Genomic DNA, 21152 nt, shown 5'->3' on the forward strand with positions numbered 1-21152 from the left:
TAATCCCAATAAAAAACTAATGAGATAACTTGAATAAATAACTCTAAAGCTCATGGGGAAGAATGAATATTTAGAAGTAGCCAAGATTATTTTGGAGAAGTGTTATGGCAAGAAGTATTATTAAAGTGCCCAGCTACAATAATTAAAATGGTATCATATTGGCAAGCAACTAAACACACTCTGGACAGAACATGAGAGACAGACTAGAGATAAGTCAGGATATATGGCAATTCCGTGTTTCATAAAGAGGCATCGCAGACTAGAGAGGCAAAGAGCGCTGCCTATTGAACAGTTCTGGATCAGTTGGTAGGGTGGGGGGAAAAAGTTAGAGTCCCTACCTCATTCTTACAGTAAAATAAGTTGCAGATGTTAAACGTAAAAAGTAACATCAAATAAGCACTAGAAGAAAATAAAAGTAAATATTGGATCTTGGGCTGGGCAGGCTATTCCACACATACAAGAAAAGGGAAAACTAAGAAAAAATTGATAGATTTGATTAATAAGAATTGAAGTTTCCCCCAAATATTCTAAATATGGTTAAAATGCAATTGACAAATCAGATTTGCAACAAATGTGACAAAGGAATTAGCCTCCTATATATTTAAATTACTTATAAATCGTTAAAAGAAAGTGAAACATTCCAACAAAATGGGTGAAGGACACTAACAAGCTAGGCAATTTACAAAAGAACAATTACATACAGCTAATGAACACATTTTACAAACCTCAAAAATGCAAATTAAAATAATGAAATTCCATTCAAAATCCAACAAATTGGCAAAGATTAAATAAAGTGAAACTCAGTACTAGCAAAGATAGGCGGAATAAGCCCTCGAAAACATTACTAGTGATACAATAAGAAGTTAGAGGGCAAAGGTGACCACAGGCTTCCTTTGACTAGAAATTCCAGAGTTAGGATTTAGTTACGGAAACAATTAAGAAGGTAAACAAAATGCTATCTACAAATACACTCATTTTTTATATTAGTGAAAAATCTGCCATGAGGTACAGTCAGCCCTCTGTATCCACGGTTCCACATCCGCGGATTCAACCAACCAGGGATGGAAAGGTCTAGATGATGGTTGCCCGTACGGAACATGCACAGACAACTTTTTTTCTTGTCATTATTCCCTAAACAAGACAGTCTAAGAACTATTTACACAGCATTTACATTGTATTAGGAGCTATTATAAGTAATCTACAGATGATTTAAGTATACAGGAGGATGTGTAATAGGTTATACGCAAATACTACGCCATTTTATATGAGACTTGAGCATCGCGGATTTGGGTATCCAGGGGGGTCCCGGAATCAACTCCCCTGCATACATCGAGGGAGGACTGTGTTAGTTAAAGGAATTATGGCATACTCCTATGATGAAATACAATGCAGCCACTAAACGTTATAGAAGAACACTTGACAATACAGAAAAGTGTGTGTAACATTGTTTAAATAACAAAGAACTTTGTAGAACTGCAAGATCCTAATTATGTTTTAAACAAAGAAATACAGTATAGTTATATATGTATAGAAAAACAGTTAAATGACGCACATTAAGTGTTAAAATTTTTAGCACTGGGTGGTGGGGTTACAGATGAACTTAATTATCTTATTGCTTTTCTGTGTTTGCCAAATTTTCTACAACAAAAATATGTAATCAGAACCCTCCACCTCTACAGTTATTATACATTTAGAAAGTTACAAAGAAGCTCACCACTTTGAAGAGAATACTTAAGTTGTCATGGAACTGAAAAGATACATTATATTTCTAGTTTACACGAGGAAATATTTGTTGCCTGCTACATGCCCCAGTAGGCAATCAATGGGTTGATTAGTAGGGTATTAATTTCAAACTCTTCTCTACTAAACAAAACAAATGAACGTTAGAAGCTAATTGAAATATCAATCGTTTGAAAAAAAATCTTACCGGCAAAACAATTAGTAACAAAGGCAATAAATACAGCAATAAAAACTGTGAGAAGGTGTTGACAGCCAGATTTGGGGGGATGGATTTGTTGAGCTTCTGGGGCAGAGAGGGCAGAATGAACGTCTCTGGAACTGAAGCTTGTCTTCGCTCTTGAAAGCCGGAGCCTGCACTGCGAGGTATGAGGAGATGGCTCCAGTATTCGCATGGAGCGAAGCGCTCCCTGTGCGCCCACCTCAGGCGAACCAGCGTCCACGAGCTGCAACGCCTGTCTGTGCAGTGCTTTCCCCAAAGAGCTTAGGGCTTCATCAGGGACACCTGCTGCTCTTGCTGTGGAAGCCACAGTGACATCTCACCCTGGCAAATGCAGTTCTAGAACCACATGGTCGGGGGGAGCTCCACGTGTCTGCGAGAGTGACAGCAGATGAGGCAAGAAGCCATCGGGGAGCGGTGAGTGGAGGGACAGGATCTGACTTAAGTTCTAGAAGGATTGCTGAGACTAGACTACAGGGCCTGGGGTGGGGCTACTTGGAGCCCCGCCCTAGAAAGTTCTGTGTAACCCTTAATTCAATGGAGGACTCATTTAGGGCCACACAGCCTTTGATTGCTAGCTCAGTAGCGTTCTCTCAGCTGGACCACAGATTTGTTTAAAACTCACATATTTTGCAGAAGATCAGGAATCTTCCATGTCTGAGAACCGAAATTTCCACAATTAAATTTTAACACCAGTATTCACTGGCATCCTCCTTTCATAATTTTTATTATATCCTTGTGTTTCTGGGACTATTACAATTTTTAAAAATGGACTCATTTTAAAAGACTTAAATCGACACTGGATGGTTTGACCTGGCCAAGCCCTAAATCAATTAGATTTAAAATGCTAGTTTTCTCTATTACACATAAAAATAATAAAAACTACTAAAATAGAAAATGATTGTGTCTCTATAAAGTCATTTTGCACACTACTGGTGATTCACATCCTGTCTTCTGGGAGACACTGCGAGACAAGGAAGAACCTGGGGGTGGCATGTTGCTTAGGGCAAGTGTCTGGGCTGGGTTCCAGCGCCACTGCACAGGAAGCACTAAGAGAGACGCAGCAGGAGGACCCACCTGAAACACTGCAGCCGAAGGCCCTGGGCAAACCGGCCAGCTTGGTACTCCTCTCCATCCATCACTGAAGGGACCGTCTCTGTGTCCTGCACGATGACAGCCATTTCACTGTCCCGCTTTCCCAGCATGCTTCGGTCATTTATGTTAGCAGAGCCTATAAGGAGAAACGGTGAAACTGAACAATCTTCTCATCACGGCAGACACTGTTGGTTGCCCTCCCCGCTCAATTCTTCCTTGGCAACAAAACCCACAGAGTTCAGGTTATCAAGAGATGCTGTGCTTTAGGGAGGCAGGGCCCTCCCTAACCCAGGGGTGCATCTTGATCAGTCTAAGCCAGCCATGGTAATTTCATTATTTTTGCCAGTGATTTTGCCAGGAATGGGCACTTGACATGTTTCTAGCCAGTGTGACATGAAGGAAAGTCTGCTAGGGACTTCTGAGAAACTTTTTCTCCTTCTAATAAAAACAGACACAAGAATGGGATACTATCTCTTCCAGGGTTTGAATATTTTGTATATTTTGAATTTAACAGTTGGATGAGGATTTGATTTCTGGAGCTGCTGCAGCCACTTTGTAACCACTAAGGGACAAACAGACAAATTGAAGATGGCAGAGCAGAAAGAAGAAAGATTCTGGGTCTTTAAGTCACTTAACTAGCCAGCCCTAGACCTTTCTTACCTTCTGTTATGTGAAATAATACATTTTCCTTACTGTTTCACATACTTCTAGCTGAATTTTCTATCTTGTGGCTCAAAAGATTCTAACTGATATAATCATTAAGCAAAAAAGAAAAAAGACATGCTTACCAGTTCAGTTCAGTCAGCTTTTAGACTTAAAAATGAGACTCCATAGACTTTAACTCAAGATCATATAATTTGAATGTCAATATCCAAGAGTACCCTCACAATCAATAGAGTCCACTCTCAAATACGGATCCTCATTAGTGGCTTTGGGTTTTCCATTCTCTTGCCTCACTTGTGTGGCATGCCAACAGCCTCTGTATCAGCTTCCCTCCTGCTATTTTTAAATCTAAATGAGTTGAGAACGTGAAGGGCCTATGAGTTCAACCTGTGCTTTCTGTGCTCCTCTGTCACGTACTCAGAAACCCCATCACGTTTTCTGTGTTAACCACTGCAGAGTCAGGCTTTTGAATCCTTGCATCCTACACACTACACATGGGGCCTGACTGACTTTTTTCTTCTTGTTCCTCTTGCCCTGGTCACACATTTCCCTGCTCCTGCAGATGTGCAGCAGAAGGTCGGGCTGAACAGGAGCACTGGCTACTCTCTGTGTTGGGGACAGTCAGGGTGTAAGGCAACAGCCCCGAGCCCAGGTGGTAGGATGTTGTGCATGAGCAAAAGCTGGCCCTGCCTGAAGATTTGCTGCCATTTGCCACAATACTGTCATGTAGTTATTATCCAAATCTGTGATAACTATGGATGCCAGTGGTGCCTCACAGTGACCCCAGGTGACAGAGACAGGATGCAGCACCTCACAGAAATCTGGGAGCATTATTGGAGTGCTGTAAGGTGGGAACCATGGAAACGCTGTGTTTTGTTAGCAACAAATAGTCCTTTCTACATACGCTTACATTTTGCTTACGCTATAAAATTTGCAGCCATATCTTTGGGCTTGGCAGTTAGCCCAGCATTAATTCGGGCAAAGTTATTTAATCTTTCTCAGCTTTAATTTGATCTTTTACAAACTGAGACCATAATATAGACTTTGTAGTGTTGTTGTGAGACCGTGTGAAGGCACTTCCTCATCTCTACACTGTTCTACCAAGGTGAACGATTATGGGCATAATTAGCAGATCCTTCTTAACTCTCTAATATCTGCACTAGAGAACTCTGCCATATGAAGGGACAATTGGTTGGCAGGTAGAATTTGTATCAAAGAGACCTCCTCTCTGGGTTAATCTCCCCTCACCCCAGGTGTGAGCTGTAAGGAGGCGAAGACAAAGTCCCTCAATGTTGCTTCGTGGCTTCACTGTGCCCAGGGTCCCGGCAGAGGCTGCTCTTGGGCTGGGGTCTGCTCTTCATTATCAGGAAAACTGGGGGTGTGGGCCCCCCTGGAGAGCCCCCTCTACACGCACACACTTTCACACCACTCCCCCAGCCTCCCTCCCATCAAGGCGGGCCCCACACTCCCAGGGGAGGAATACGCTCCTGGCATTTTGAGCTGGAATTCTTAGAGAGAGGGCGAGGTTCTCCTACTTCAGTGACCCATCTAGAGTTACCCGGAGCACTGACTCTCAACGCCTTGGATAAGTGAGCTGGCTGCTATTTAAAAGGAATGTGAAGAAAGGGATGAGAAAATTTCAGATGAATTTAACAAATGAGACCCTGAAGAAGAGATATTGATGGATGCAAATGTTACCTTCATTCCATTGTTAACATTCCCATATTCTGAAAACCAAATTCGGAATAGCAGATATGGTATTACCCCATTTCCATGTAACATATGAGGAAGAAGAGAGAGCAACGTCTCTAGAAAGACACACGCTGGACTGTTAAGAGTGGCCACTGCCCTCTGGCAAAGAAAGGGAGGACAATAGGGGAATTGGGGCCTTTTTCTCTATATGCACCCCTAGAGTTTGAATCGCTTACAACAAATACGCTTTGTATTCAAGAATTACTTTTTATGGAAACTGCAATCCCTTATTATTATTAGAATGTTGCCTTAATAATTTAAAGCCACTTAATTTTTAGAAAATGACCTTTTCTAAGTCTGCTATTAGGGAACTTTTTAAACATTGCAAAATATAGCAAAATACAAAAGAGTATGTGAAAACATAAATGTATAACTTAGGCAATAATAAAATCAACATCACTGAATTCATCACTCCGGCTGAAAAGCAGAACATTGCCACGTCCCAGAAGCCCTCAGGTGTCTTCTGTGCATGTTCTTCCCTCCCCGAAAGAGAGACTTTATAAAGGATTTTGTATTCATCACGCTCTGCATGTTTTCCTAAACAAAAAAGCAGTTTACTTTCGGCTTGTTTTTAATTTGTATAAATGGAATCCTATAGTAGATACTCTTTTGAGATTTGCTTCTTTCACTCAATAGTGTGTCTTTGGGATTTACGTGTGCATAATCGTAATGTATTATTTTTCTTGAGTGAGCACACCAGGACTTCTTGATTCATTCTGCCGGTGATGGATGTTTGGGCTGTTTCCAGAATTCTGCTGTGATGCAAAATTATGCCTACCTAGTTGTGTATGTGTTTCCTGGTGCACAAATGTGGGAGCTGACCTGCGCTCCCTAGGCAGGAGTGGAGGCCCTGCAGTTCCACAGCCTGGCCGATATTTGGATTGTTCAACTTTTAAATTTTTGCCAATTGGTGTTTTTGTTCTTTGTCTTTTTACTATATGAATGAGGATAAACATCTTTCATTTGTTTATGGGCCTCAGGTATGTCCTTTTTGGTGACATTCCTGTATAATTCCTTTGCCCATTTTTCTTTGGATGTTGTCTTTTCTATTGATTTTAGGAGTTCTTTATATGTTTTGAATATTAAGTGTGTTGCAAATATTTTTTTTTCTCCTTGTGGTTTATCTTTTTATTCTCTTTGTAGTATCTTTTTATTTATTTATTTATTTATTTTGGTGAGGAAGATCATCGCTGAGCTAACATCTGTGCGAAGCTTCCTCTGTTTTATGTGGGATGCCGCCACAGCGTGGCTTGATGAGCGGTGCTGGGTCTGCACCCAGGATCTGAACCTGCAAACCCTGGGCCACCGAAGCTGAGCATGCAAACTTAACCATTATGCCACCAGGCCGGCCCTGTAGTAGCTTTTAATGAATGAAGTTTTGAGTTTTGAAATTTTTGAAGTTGGATTTATCTTTGTGGTTTGCGCTTTTTTTAATGTCTTGTTTCAGAAACTGTGGCTCTTTCTGCGGTAGGCAGAATAATGGCCCCCCAAGATGACCACGCCCTAATCCCCAAAGCCTGTGAATGTGTGACATTACACAGCAAAGGGGAATTAAGGCTGCAGCTGGGAATAGGTTGCTGGTCAGCTGACCTTAAAACAGGGAGGGCATCCTGGATTATCCCAGTGGGCCCGGCATAATCACAAGAGTCCTTAAAAGTGAAGGGGATTCAGAGGGAGACGTGATGACAGAAGGATGGGTTAAGGCTTTTGGGAAACTTCAGAGAGATGGAACATTGAACATTGCTGCCTTCAAAGATGGAGGGAGGGGGCCGTGAGCCAAAGAATGTGGGCAGCCTCTAGAAGCCGGAAAAAGCAAGGAAATGGATTCTCCCCTCCAGCCTCCAGAAGGAACACAGCTCCGCTGCCCCCCTGAGTTAGCGCGGTGAGACCCATGGTGGACTTCTAACCTGGACAACTGTTAGGTAATGAGTTCGTGCTGGTTTATGCCACCAAGTTTGTGGTCATTTGGTACAGCAGTAATCGACAGCCAATACCCCAGCTCTACCCTGTTTCAGCTTATTTGTCTTAAAGGAAAACTGATTCCTCTATCGAGCCCGAATGGGCTACTCAGTCCTTTCTATCCACTTGTATTCCCTCTATGTCCAGTTCAAAGTTCTCAGCTCAGACTGCACATGTGCCACACTCAGGAAGCTTTTAACAAATATTGGTGCCAAAACCAAAAACAACCCAAAAAACCTTTATGCCTTGGCCCCAAACCAGACCAATTAATCAGAATTTCTGGAGGTAGGAACTAGGCATTAGTATTGTCCCCCAGTACCACTCGATCCCTTTATCTATCCATTAATCATCCTTTTTTTAAAATCTATTTTAAAGTAAATTGCAGATATGAATAAACTTCCCCCAAACAATATCTCTCTTAAAGCTCCCCAGGCAATTCTAATGCAGCCAGGATGGAGACCCATGGGACTAGATCAAGTGTAATCCCTCTTTGTGGGCAGCCCTTCAACCACAGGCTCCCAGCAGCCACTCTCAAGCCTGCCCTGTAAGCACTGATGCTCATCCCCTCTTCATAGTTTCGCACCTACCCACCCTGGTCAATTGCCTCTGGACCTTCTTGCTCCAGTTGGACAACGTCCAAGCCAACGTTTCTGGTGTTTGTGGAAAGAGTACCTGCCCCCCTCTAGCCCGTGAGCTCCATTGGACAGTGGCACTGTTTGGTTCAGGCTGTGTATCTCCCTATTGCGCTTTGCAGTGGATTAGTGAACACTAAAAAAAAAAAATCATCTCACTTGGTCATCAGGATAGACGTAAACTCTACTTAAAGATAACCTCTTTTAGTTAGGAAAGCAAATAAACGTTAGTTTGGTTAAGTGCCAATATTAAGATGGATTAGAAAACTGGACTTGGTCACCAATTTCACGACCAGCAGGGCCCCCCAGGGCAAGAGATAATTCAAGCTATACATAAAAGAGATCTTCAATGTGAGAAAACAAGCATTTGCTCATGAGGAAAAAGTGAGGATAAACAATTAGTCATTTTTCTTTATGTCAAGTATTCAATAATTCTGGTATAAATTTGCCATGTTAGAAAAATTAATCACAGATTACTTGAACCTCTTTTAAGCTCTCACATACATGCTTAATACCTGAAAAATATTCTCAACCTGACTTCTCACACTCCTCTGTGAGAATGTTAAACATGGTTCTCTGTGCTATGAACTTAAACAGGGCTGATGCGTGAGAGCAACGACAGAGCTGTGTCCCGTAGAGCTTCCACTGAGAGGAAGACAACAAAGAACCCTTGGATTTTTCCATGGAGGAAATCTGTTCTGCCCTTGGGGAAGGAGAAAAAGAAATCCAGTATCTAAAGACTAGCAAGTAAGATCTCTTCATGTTCCCAAGGCCACATCTTCAGTTTCAAGAAAGCGGCTAAGAGTTATGTGCAGAATTGATCAATTATTGCTAGCCTAAATAAACTGTAGTCTTTGAGGATTCAGAGGACTTTCTAGAAAATACGTCAATTAAAAAACTCAACAAAGTCATTTAACTCTTAGCTCTGTTACTGAAAACTACTTTGCATTTATACTTCATGTAAGGTAAAGCTGTCTGAAAGTCAAAATGACCTTTAAAAGGAAAATATTGACATCTGTCAATTTTTACTTCAAGTATTCTGAAATCTTGCTGAAGAGATCAATTTTATTTGGCTTTGTTTGTTTGCTTTTCCATTTCAGTGAACACCAATATTTTTCCCTAAAGAGCTTTGATCCCTACAGAGCAAGAAACAGAAGATACAGGATATTTTTCTTAAAGGCCCTGTGTAAGTATTAAAAGAACGGTGTGTGTGTGTGTGTGTGTGTGTGTGTGTGTGTGCTCGTGTGTATCACCACACTATGGTCTACATATTTTCTGGCTTCAGAACGACTTTTCTTTCTTTTCAAATCATGTTCCAGATAAGACAGTCTCATTACTCCTGGATATGAGATTTTTTTTCCTTTCTCAGTGGAGGATGGAGATGGAAAAGAAACATTTTTCTGCCAAAAAATTTCAAAACACTCCATGACATTTAGTTTCTTAGAGAATCGGGAAGTATCTTATTACAGCTGAGAAACTATATTTTATTTAAAACAGATGAGCGGGATTCCCAATAGTGGGGCGTATCATATCTCTAAGTTAGATCCCTTCACCCTTGTCAACTCATTTGTCTAGCTGGTTATTCTGTTTCTCCTCCTGGCCTTTCAGTGTTCGTATAACGTAATATCAGAAGGCAAAACCATTCAATGATGGGAAATCGAAGCTTTCCGTGTGTATAAAAGAATGAAACTGAACGTCCGCCACTCTGGTCAAGTTGATCCAATCTGGGTAGATTGTATAACCAGTAACTCTCTCCTGGGTCTGTCAGTGGGGAGAGGACTTTGGAGAAACCTACTGTGTATCCTTGACAGGAAAAGACTGCAGATCTTAGTCAAGGGCAACATCATATCATCCCTACACAATTTCCACCTCACCCATCCCCCCAACTAAAGCTGGTCTGCTCTGCACCCTGATTAACAGCATCCAAAACTCCAGGGGAAAAATGGTAAGAATAGAGGCAGCAATATTTTAATATCCTTCCAATTCTGATTCTTGCGTAACTTCAGATCCGTGGTGATGGTTGGGTGGCTGCAGTGCAAGCCATACAACTTACCACCGGGTACTCATTTGAGACACATTTTCCCTCTCCACTTCTCCCCCTCCAATCCTCAAAATCTAGCTACTTGGGTTCAAAATAAAAATAAAGGAACAATAAAGAATTAATGAGAACAGGCACTACTGGATTAAACTGCTGCCTCTGGATACTGTCATTTGCACAATGGCCGCTTAATTGCTCTGTGCCTCTGTTTCTTCATAGATAAAAACAGAGATTAGAAAGGATGGACATAAGCCAAAAAGATTGCTTCAGAAATGTTTTAGATATTGTGTTACTGTCCCTCTGAGCTGCAAAGGCAGCTTGGGAGGAATAGAAAGAAAGATTTTTGCATGAGGTACATCAACTAGCAAGGAACACGATAGACCACGTACTTACCGATAATGACAGTGTTGTCATCAGCAATTAGCAACTTGCTGTGGACATAGATAAGCTCAGTGACTAGGTTTCCTTCAAGCTCTGCGTGTGTTCTAAGACCACAGAATGATATGTAATTTATCCACTGATTGCCAACTGCAAATTGAAAAAGAAGTTACTAAAGTTAATATGACCAAGCTCAATAAAGACACATTGAATTTACTGCTTTTCCAAATAATATATTACTTAAGCAGGTTGCTAAAAATAGATTGTAAATAACGTGTGTGTGTGTGTGTGTGTGTGTGTCTGTGTGTGTATAATTTAAGAATTCCCCTAGGATCTATTTTTGCTATCTGAAGAGTTTTCTACTGTTAATATGGATGAATGTATCTTTTTTTTTTTTTTTTTTGGTTTTGCTGAGGAAGATTCACCCTGAGCTAACATCTGTGCCAATGTTCCTCTATTTTGTATGTGAGTTGCTGCCACAGCATGGCTGCCAACAAGTGATATAGGGCCATGCTGGGGAACTGAACCCGGGCCACCAAAGCTGAGTGTGTTGAACGTAACTGCTAAGCCATGGGGCTGGCCCCTGGATATACATTTTTCTTTTCTTTTTTGTTTTGGTGAGGAAGATTGGCCCTGAGCTAACATCTGATGCCAATCTTCCTCTTTTTGCTTGAGGAAGATTGTCACTGAGCTAACATCTGGGCCAATCTTCCTCTATTTTGTATGTGAGATGCTGCCACAGCATGGCTTAATTAGTGGTGCATAGGTCCACACCCAGGATCCAAACCCATGAACCCTGGGCCACTGAAGCGGAGCACGTGAACTTAACCACTACACTACCAGCCTGGCTCCTGCATTTAAAAAAAAATCATATGGAAGTGCTTTCCATGAAATTGCTTTGCTGAGGCAATCGAAAAATTTATTCACATATGAACGTTTTATTTCAAGGATTTGGTGAGTAACTACTGAAGAGTGATAATTACAGCAGAGCCAGGGTAGATACCCCAAGACTTCAGTGTGACATTTGCATCTATCTTGGTTGACACTTAGCTGTGGTTTAAATCAGATGCAAGATGTGTGCCCAGACGAACAGATGTATGCATGGTTTGCAGCATATCCAGCACAAAGCAGCAGTTAAGTTTTATAGACTCTGGGTAAATAAACATGTTGGCAATTAAATAACACCCCTCCTTCTAAATCATTAAAAGTAGGAAATGAAAAAATCTTGACCCAATCTGACTTTGGAGAATTTTCTTCAGAGCAAGCAATACTGGGTCTGTACTTTAAAATGTATTTTAAATGCCTCTCATCATGTGAGGGTCATTCATGTGATAAGAAGAAACGCATTCCATACCAAGCCAACCCATTATCATCACCCCGGCACGAGTGTTAGTCACAAGATTTTATGGTCCCTCTCCAACACAGCAGTTGTCCTGGACAAGCAAAGTCGGACACCAAGAATAAATGAAGTGGAACCAAAACATCATGAATTCTAATAGAAAGAGAACATAAATCATTTTTTTTCTTTGCGAGAATCTGAAGCATACTAATGGAACCAACAGTAGTTCATGTTCTATTTACTGAAATTTCTGTTTTCTATTTTACTGATGTTTTCTATGTTACTGTCGATATTATTCAGTGTGTCTATTACATTTGGGTATCGTGGAAAGAAATTCATCCATAGTTTATGTACAGAAATTCCCCCGCTGGCAGATAACCCTTACCTTATATATATGAGTGACCTGGTAGCCGTGTCTGCCAAGAGTTGATGTGCTGGTGTACCAATACACCATGTGTAAAAGAAGCAGTGCTAAAAAGTTTCACCTAAATGAGATTTTTTTCAAATCAATTTCTTCCCCATTTGTTAATGTTATACTGGAACGAGGCTCATCGAAAGCACTGTTTCCTCTTTAAAGTCTTCTCTGATCCAGGAGAGAGGAGCATTTCCTCTTCTAAGCCCTTCATGCCCATAAAATTCCTGGAAAATATTTCCAATATGATGCCTAATATATTATTTTACAAACACTTCTTTAATCCTCCATTTCTCCTACTTTGGTGGACGTCTTATCCATCTTTGTATCCTCAGTCCTTGCATAGTGCTAAAAGAAGTTAACAAATGAGTGGATGAATGAATGGAGGTTTCCAAATTATATGCCTTGAGAATCTTGAGGTTTATATAGGCCCCTAAGGATAAATCTCTTGTGAACATTAGTGCATATTATACCCCAAAAGATGAGAAATTCAATACCATAGACTCTTGATGTTTATAAGGAAATTATGTGAAAGCACTTGCTACAGGCTTTTGTTACTTAAAAACTGGTAGCACTTTGTACATGTACATTTCTAATCCTGATTGAATACCTCTAGACCTTGTGGTATATTATACTAAATTGGCTGCTAAAATGCCACAATTCACAAAAGTTATAAAAATGATAAAGAAATGCTTTAAATTAAACACTAAACCCCTGAAGATTGGAGTATCAAGATAATTATACACTAATAGCTGCTGGTTTTCTTTTTGGGAATTTTAACATATTCATAGCAGCAGTTCGGCTATTTCTAAAGAATGGAAACAGGAGAATACTACAGTTCTCTATCCAATTAGAGATTAGCTAGCTCATGTATTTAAAACCCAGCACACAGTTACAAAAACAAAACCAACAATACAACATCATACCTCAAAAGCGGGCATCACGTAATTAATCTGCTCTTCCTTGTTTAGAATATGAACATTTCCCCCCGAGATGTCTGATTTTGACTTGTTCCCAGGGTACGTGGAAATCTTTTCATAAGAGGGCTTAACATAGAAATTACTTCTTGTGTTAAAATCCAATTTTTCCCCTGAATAGGCAAAGACAGGAAAAGGATCCAGAGCCAAAGGATATGCTTCATTATAAGCTCAGGGCATTTCTATGGTTGAGAACGAAATAATAGGCTTGTTCTGACTTTTTATTCCCCTATGCCCTCGCCTTTGCATTTTTTCTAGCCACTAACAGCACTGAATGGCTTTTCTGATTTTGTTTTATCAACATATCTTTTAGAGACTTACTCATTCACTATCATCTTCATTTTAGAAAGTAGAGATAGGGATAATGCTCTAGAAAATCTTACTTGTCCTGGATGCAATTAGCCAACTATTGAAAGCACTTATTATTGCTGATGTACTTGTCTCCTGTCTAAAGTGTTTTAGACTGAGCAGATCATTGTGCAAAATGACTGAACACCCAACACCTATATATATATATTTAATTTAATTTAATTTAATTATTAATTTAAAATTATACAAATGTACTAAAACCTCAATTCATTGTGTGTGTGTGTGAGGAAGATTAGCCCTGAGCTAACATCTGTGCCTGTCTTCCTCTACTTTATATGCGGGATGCCTCCACAGCATGGCTGATGAGTGGAGTAGGTCCGCACCTGGGATCTGAACGTGTGAACCTGGGCCGCTGAAGAGGAGTGCATGAAACTTTAACCACTCAGCCACGAGGCCGGTCCCCTTAATTCATTATTTTTAGAGCTTCCAAATCATTTAAAAATCCATATACCATAAAATTCACTCCTTTACAGTATACAATTTAATGTTTTTTTTAAAAAGTGTATTTACAAAGCTATATAATCACCACCACTCTCTAATTTTCAGATATTTTTATTATCCCCAAAAGAAACGCTATACCCCTCAGGAGTCACTCCCCATTCCACTCTCTCCCCAGAGCCTGGCAATGGCTAATCTATTTTCCTGTCTTACGGATTTACCTATTAAAAACATTTCATAAAAATGGAATTATACAATATGTGCCCTTTTGTGTCTGGCTTCTTTTCACTTAGCATATTTTCAGGGTTCATCCATGGTGTAGCATCTATCAGTACATTGTTTTTTATATCAAAATAACATCCCATTGTATGGATGTACACATTTTGTTACTACATTCATCAGTTAATGGATATTTGTGTTGTTTAACTTCTGGTTATTATGAATAAGGCTGCTATAAACATTCATGTGCAAGTTTTTGTGTGGATATGTTTTCAATTCCCTTGGGTATATACTATGGAGCAGAATTGCTGGGTTATATGGTAATTCTATGTTTAACTTTTGAGGAACTACCAAACTGCTTTCTGAAGAGCCTGCCCCATTTTGAATTCCCAACAGCAATGCATGAGGGTTCCAATATCTCCAAATACTCCTCAATATCTTATTTTTTAAATTATAGCCATCGTAGTGGGTATGAAGTTGTACCTTGTGGTTTTTATTTGAATTTCCCTAATGACTAATGATGTTGAGCATCTTTTCCTGTGCTTATTGGCCATTGTATATCTTCTTTGGAGAGATGTCTATTTAGATCCTTAGCCCATTCTTAAATTGGATTATTCTTTTTATTGTTGATTTTTCAATGTTCTTTATATATTCAGGATACAAATTCCATAACAGATATATGATTTGCAAACATTTCTCCCATTCTGTCACTTTTTCTACTTCCTGTATAGTGTCCATCAGAGCACAAAAGCTTTCATATTTGGTGAAATCCAATTTATCTAGTTTTATATTTTTGTTTTTGGTGTAAAATCCAGGAAACTATTGCTTAATATAAGGTCATAATGATTTATGCCTATTTTTTTTCTGAGGGTTTTATAGTTTCAGCTCTTACATTTAGGTCTTTGATTCATTTTGATTTATTTTTGTATGGTGTGAGGCGGGGGTCCAACTTCATTCTTTTGCATGTGGATATCTAGATATTCCATCACCATTTGTTGAAAAGATTATTCTTTCTCCATTGAATTGTCTTGGAACTTTTGTTGAAATTCAGTTGACCATAATCTTAAGAGTTTATTTCTGGATTCTCAGTTCTATTTGTTTGATCTGTACGTCTAACCTTATATCAGTACCACATTCTCTTTATTATTGTAAGTTTGTAGTAAGTTTTGAAATTGGGAATGTGAGTCCTCCAATTTGTTCTTCTTTTTCAAGATTGCTTTGGCTATTCTAAATGCCTGTGATTCCACATGAATTTTAGGATTGGCTTATCAATTTCTGCTAAAAGGCAGCTGGGAGTTTGATAGGAACTATGTTGAATATGGTGATCGGTTTGGGGGGTACTGTCATCTTAACAACGTTAAGTCTTCCAACCCATGAAAACGGGATGTCTTTCCATTTATTTAGGTCCTCTTTAATTTCTTTCAATGATATTTTATAATTTTTAGTGTAAAAATCTTGCACTACTTTTGTTGTTTATTCCTATTTTACTCTTTTGATGCTATTGTAAATGAAATTGTTCCCTTAATTTCATTTCAACTTACTTATTGCTAGTGTATAGAAATACAATTGATTTTTGTATATTGATCTTGTATCTTGCAACACTGCCGGACTCATACATTCTTTCTATTAGTGTGTGTATGTGTGTGAATTCCTTAGGATTTTCTATAGACAAGATCATGACATCTGTAAAAGAGATGGTTTTGCTCCTCTCTTTTTTATCTTTTATTTCTTTTTCTTGCCTACTTGTCTTGACCAAAACCTCGAGTGCAATGCTGACAAGAGTGGACATCCTCACTTTGTTACTGATCATAGGGAGAACGCTTTCAGTCTTTCACTATTAAATATGATGCTAGCTGTGGTTAATTATAGATGCCCTTTATGAGGTTGTGGAAATTCCTTTCTATTCCTACTTTGTCGAGTATTTTTATCATGAAAGGGTTTTGGATTTTGTCAAATGCATTTCCTGTGTCTAATAATATGACCATGTGGCCTTTGTCCTGTATTCTATTAACATGGTGTATTATGTTGATTGATTTTCAGATGTTAAACTAACCACACATTCCTGGGATAAATCTCATTTTGTCATGGTGTATAATCCTTTATATATTATTGGATTCAGTTTACTGGTATTTCACTGAGCAATTTTGTGTCTATATTCACAAGGAACATTGGTCTGTAGCTTTCTTTTCTTATGATGGCTTTGGTTTTGGTATCAGGGTAATACTGGTCTCATAGAATGAGTCAGGAAGTATTCTCTCCTCCTATATTTTTTTGGGGAAAGATTTGTAAAGAATTGTGGTTCATTCTTCTGTGGATGGTGGAATTCACCAACAAAGCCATCTGAGTCTGGGCTTTTCTTTGTAGAAACATTGTTAATTACTAAATCAATTTCTTTACCAGTTATAAATCTATTCGGAGTTTCAATTTATTCTTGAGTGAGTTTTGGTAGTTTATGTCTTTCTAGGAATTTTCCCATCTTGCCTAGGTTAACTAATTTGTTGGCATATAACTGTTCATAGTATTCTAATATACTCCTTTTTTGGTAATTTGAGTTTTCTCTATTTTTTACTTGGTCAGTCTAGCTAAAGGTTTGTCAATTTTGTTGATCTTTTCAAAGAATCAACTTGTTTTCATTATTTTATTGTTTTTCTCTTCTCTCATTTATTTCCCCTTTAATCTCTATTATTTCCTTCATTCTGCTTTCTTTGAGTTTAATTCACTCTTCCTCTTATAGGTTCTTAAGGTGTAGAATTTGGTTATTGATTTGAGATCTTCCTTTTTTTTTTTTTTTAAGGATTGGCACCTGGGCTAACAACTGTTGCCAATCTTTTTCTTTTTTCTGCTTTATCTCCCCAAACCCCCCGTACACAGTTGTATATCTTAGTTGCAGGTCCTTCTAGTTGTGGGATTCCTTTTTTTTTAATATAGGTGTTTAAGCTATAAATTTCCCTCTGAGCATTGCTTTAGATATGTCTCATAAATTTTGATATGTTGTTTTCATTTGAATTCATCTCAAATATTTTCTAATATCCCTTGCAGTACCTTCTTTGGTTCTTTGGTTATTTAGGAATGTGTTTTTTAATTTCTATCTGTTTGTGAATTTCTAAAATTTCCTTTTATTATTGATCTATAACTTCATTCCATGGTGGCCATCTTTATATGATTTTAATCTCTTTAAATTTATTGAGACTTATTTTATGGCCTACCATATGGTCTGTCCTGGAGAATGTTCCATATGTACTTGAGAATGTCTATTCTGCTGTTATTAGGTGGAGTCTTTCATAGTTGTCCTGTCAGTCAGGTTGGTTTATAGTCTGAAGTCTTCAGTTTCAGTGCTGGTCTTTTGTCTAGCTGTACTATACATTATTGAACACGGGGTATTAAAGACTGTAACCAGGGGCCGGCCCCATGGCCGAGCGGTTAAGTTTGCATGCTCTGCTTTGGTGGCCAGGGTTTCACCTGTTCAGATCCCTGGGTACAGACCTAGCATCATGAAGCCATGCTGAGGTGGCATCCCACATAGCTCAACTAGAAGAACCTACAACTAGAATACACAATTATGGATGGGGGGTTTTGGGAGGAGAAGAAGAAAAAGAGATTGGCAACAGATGTTAGCTCAGGTGCCAATCTTGAAAAAAAAAAGGACCCCAACTATTCTTTTTGAATTAGAATTGTCTATTTCTCTCCTTGGTCCTGTCAGTTTTTGCTTCACGTACTTTGGGATCTGCTGTTAGGTATATATATGTTTAATTTTATATCTTCTTGATAGGTTAAATTTTTTATCATTACATAATATCTTCTCACCAAAATTTCTGACTTAAGGTCTATTTTATCTAATATTGGTATAGCCACTCTAGCTATTTTTTTTCTTATTGTTTGCATAGTATATATTTTTTCATCCTTCTACTTTCAGTCTATTTGTGTCTTGAATCTAGAGTCGCTTCTAGATAGCATATCGTTGGGTCATATTTTTTTTAATTCATTCTATCAATCTCTGCATTTAATTGGAGAGTTTGATCCACTTATATCTTTTCTAATTACTGGTCAGGAAGCACTTATTGCTGCCATTTTGCTGTTTGTTTTCCATGTGTTACACCTTTTTTTGTTCTTCAATTTCTCCATATCTGCCATCTTTTGTGTTAAATATTTTTAATGTATCATTTTAATTCCCTTGTTGTTTCTTTTACTATATTTTAAAAGTTATTTTCTTAGTGGTTTTCCTGGGGATTATAATTAATATCTTAATTTATAACAATCTAGTTTGGATTAATACCGACTTAATTTCAATAGTATGCTAAAACTTTTCCCTTACATAACTCCATTCCCTTCTTCCTCTCTTAGGCTATTATCATCATACAAAATAGATCTTTAAAAATTATATACTCATTAACACAGATTTATAATTATTGCTTTATGCAGCTGTCTTTTCATTTAGATTGGAGAAAAAAGTTACAAACAGAAAATATATCTATGCTGTCTTTTTTATTTACCTGTGTAGTAATCATTATTGGCACTCTATTTCTTCATGAAGACTCAAGTTACCATCCTGTAACCTTTAATTTCTGTCTGAAGGACTCCCTTTAGCATTTCTTGTAGGGCAGGTCTGCTAGCAATAAATTCTCTCAGTTTTTCTTTATCTGGGAATGCCTTAACTTCTCCTTCATTTTTGAAGGATAGTTTTGCCTGATACAGGATTCTTGGTTGACAGTCTTTTCTTTCACTAGTAGTAAAGTTGTTCACTTTAAATACGTCATCACATTGCATTCTGAACTTCATGGTTTCTGATGAAAAACTGGCTGTTAATCTTAACTAGGATCCCTTGTACTTGATGATTTGCTTCTCTCCTGCTGCTTTCAAGGTTCTCTTTTGTCTTTATCTTGTCTTTGTCTTTCAATATTTTGATTATGATGTGTTTTGGTATGGATCTCTTTAAGTTTATCCTACTTAGATTTTGTTGAGCTTCTTGGATGTGTAGATTCATGCTTTTCATCAAATTTGGAAGTTTTCAATTGGTATTTCTTTAAATATTCTATCTGCACTTTTCTCTCTCTCCTCTCCTGGGACTCCCATTATGCATATGTTGGTATGCTTGATGGTGTTTCACAGGTCTCTGAGGCTCTGTTCGTTTTTCATCATTCTTTTTTCTTTCTGTTCCTCAGACTGGATAATCTCAATTGATGTATCTTCAAGTTTCTGGATTCTTCTGCCTGCTCCAATATGCTACTGAGCCCCTCTAATGTATATTTCATTTATTATACTTGTCAACTCCAGAATTTATATTTGATTCCTTTTTTAAAAAAAAATTTATAGAAACTTTTTAAAGAATTCTATTTTTTATATTCTTTATTTGAGGAGACATTGTTTTTATACTTCAGTTATTTAGATATTGTTTAGATATTAGCTCTTTGAACATAGTTAAACCAGCTGTTTTAAAGTCTTTTAAACCATCATACAAGTCAAATTATGACAATTCACTAAGAATTGTCAGAGCACAGAAGCTTGAAGTCCATCTAGCTCCCTCTAGTGACTGCTAGGCTGCTGGTTTTCACAGTGCTGAGGAGCTGGCTTTGAAGACTACTGTGCAACTGAGGAGAGGGGGATGGGTATATGGCGAATTAAAATGCCATAAGGCTTGTTGCTTTTACCAAGATTTTGCTGTCTTTTTGAATAAACACTCTTCAGATTGTTACAAGCCTTTGTATAACTTCCAGACTTCTTAAAAAGTTGATTTTGACAATTTTTGTCAGTGTTTTTGTTGCTTTTACGTGGGAGTGGATTTTTGGAGATCCATACTATTGCCATACCTGTTGATGTCCTAATTCTTCATGTTAAGTGAAAAATATACATACATGGAATGATTAATATTTTCTCCCCACTTTCTATTACATCATCCAGGACACTCCATTTAGAAGATTAGCAGTGTAAAAAAGAATCTTCAAAAAACTCAACTGAGGTTTACAGTATTTCTGAAGGCCATACCACATGGCATCATATGACTGTGATGGCTCCTCCTGACTTTTCCAGACCTCCCTGTGGCAGCTCCATTCTCCTGGTCAGTTGGATTGACACTCAGGATTATCTGATACTTCCCTTACTCTTCTGCTCCCACATGCTCTCAAGTCTTCCTTCACAGTCTTATTCATATATAACCTTTCTTTCCATTACCAATGCACCATTTTCTCTCACCTGCCACCAGTCCCTCTCTACTTTGCTTACCAACAACAAGTGAATCTTCATATAAACACCACTTTGATGAGTTCACTCCAGGAATCAGAGGATTCCATCAACCTTACCTTGTCTTCTTCTGGATAAGATCTAGTCTTTTTAATGTGGCCCTCCAAGTTTCCGAAATCTGGACCCAATCTGAACTGTCTGAACTGGTCAGACAACTTGGATTCTGAATCCAGCTGTCCTGTGAAACCTTCCACACCTATTTTATGGAGTATAGAACATTATTGAGCACCTACTACGTGCTGAACTTAGAGTCAGTTCATGGAGTTATAGGTAAGTAAACCCACAGTTATAATATATTGTAGCTAAGAACTATATAGAAGGATCAATTAAGAAGATATTTGAGAAAGTACCTTTGAAGAATGGCAGAAGTGAAAGGTGTTACTGTGGTTTTTTCTTATTTATTTACCTCCAGTATAATACCCTCAAAGATTTAGTCAAGTGCTACAGTGGCAAAACGATTAGATAATCTGTTTTCTTCCCAAAAATAAGACATTGTTGTGAGAACCCTGGGACTTCTGCACACATAGAAGCCACATAAATACCTCTTGACCTTGTAGTATTTATGTCCTCATCTTTAAAGCAGGGACAATACCTGTGCTGCTCCCTTCCCAGGACTGCGGTGAAGGATCACATGAGAAGACACATGTAGGGTCCTTGCAAAGTGCCTTACAAATCCTACTTACTATCAAA

The 21152-nt window shown here is 38.4% G+C and overlaps 1 protein-coding gene across 5 annotated transcripts in view; it reads right to left on the minus strand.

Annotated features, from left to right (window-relative positions):
- PLD1 (phospholipase D1) overlaps window positions 1-21152 on the minus strand; it is a 201844-nt gene that overhangs the window by 11437 nt on the left and 169255 nt on the right. For all 5 annotated transcript variants that reach the window (XM_008512881.2, XM_008512879.2, XM_070583129.1 and 2 more), the window contains 2 exons: window positions 10490-10624; window positions 3035-3188 (listed from right to left, as the gene is read on the minus strand). In XM_008512881.2, coding sequence (XP_008511103.1) covers window positions 3035-3188; window positions 10490-10624 — 289 coding nt within the window. The remainder of the gene's footprint in view (window positions 1-3034; window positions 3189-10489; window positions 10625-21152) is intronic.

Source organism: Equus przewalskii, chromosome 18, assembly GCF_037783145.1.
Source record: "Equus przewalskii isolate Varuska chromosome 18, EquPr2, whole genome shotgun sequence".
Lineage (NCBI taxonomy): Eukaryota > Metazoa > Chordata > Mammalia > Perissodactyla > Equidae > Equus > Equus przewalskii.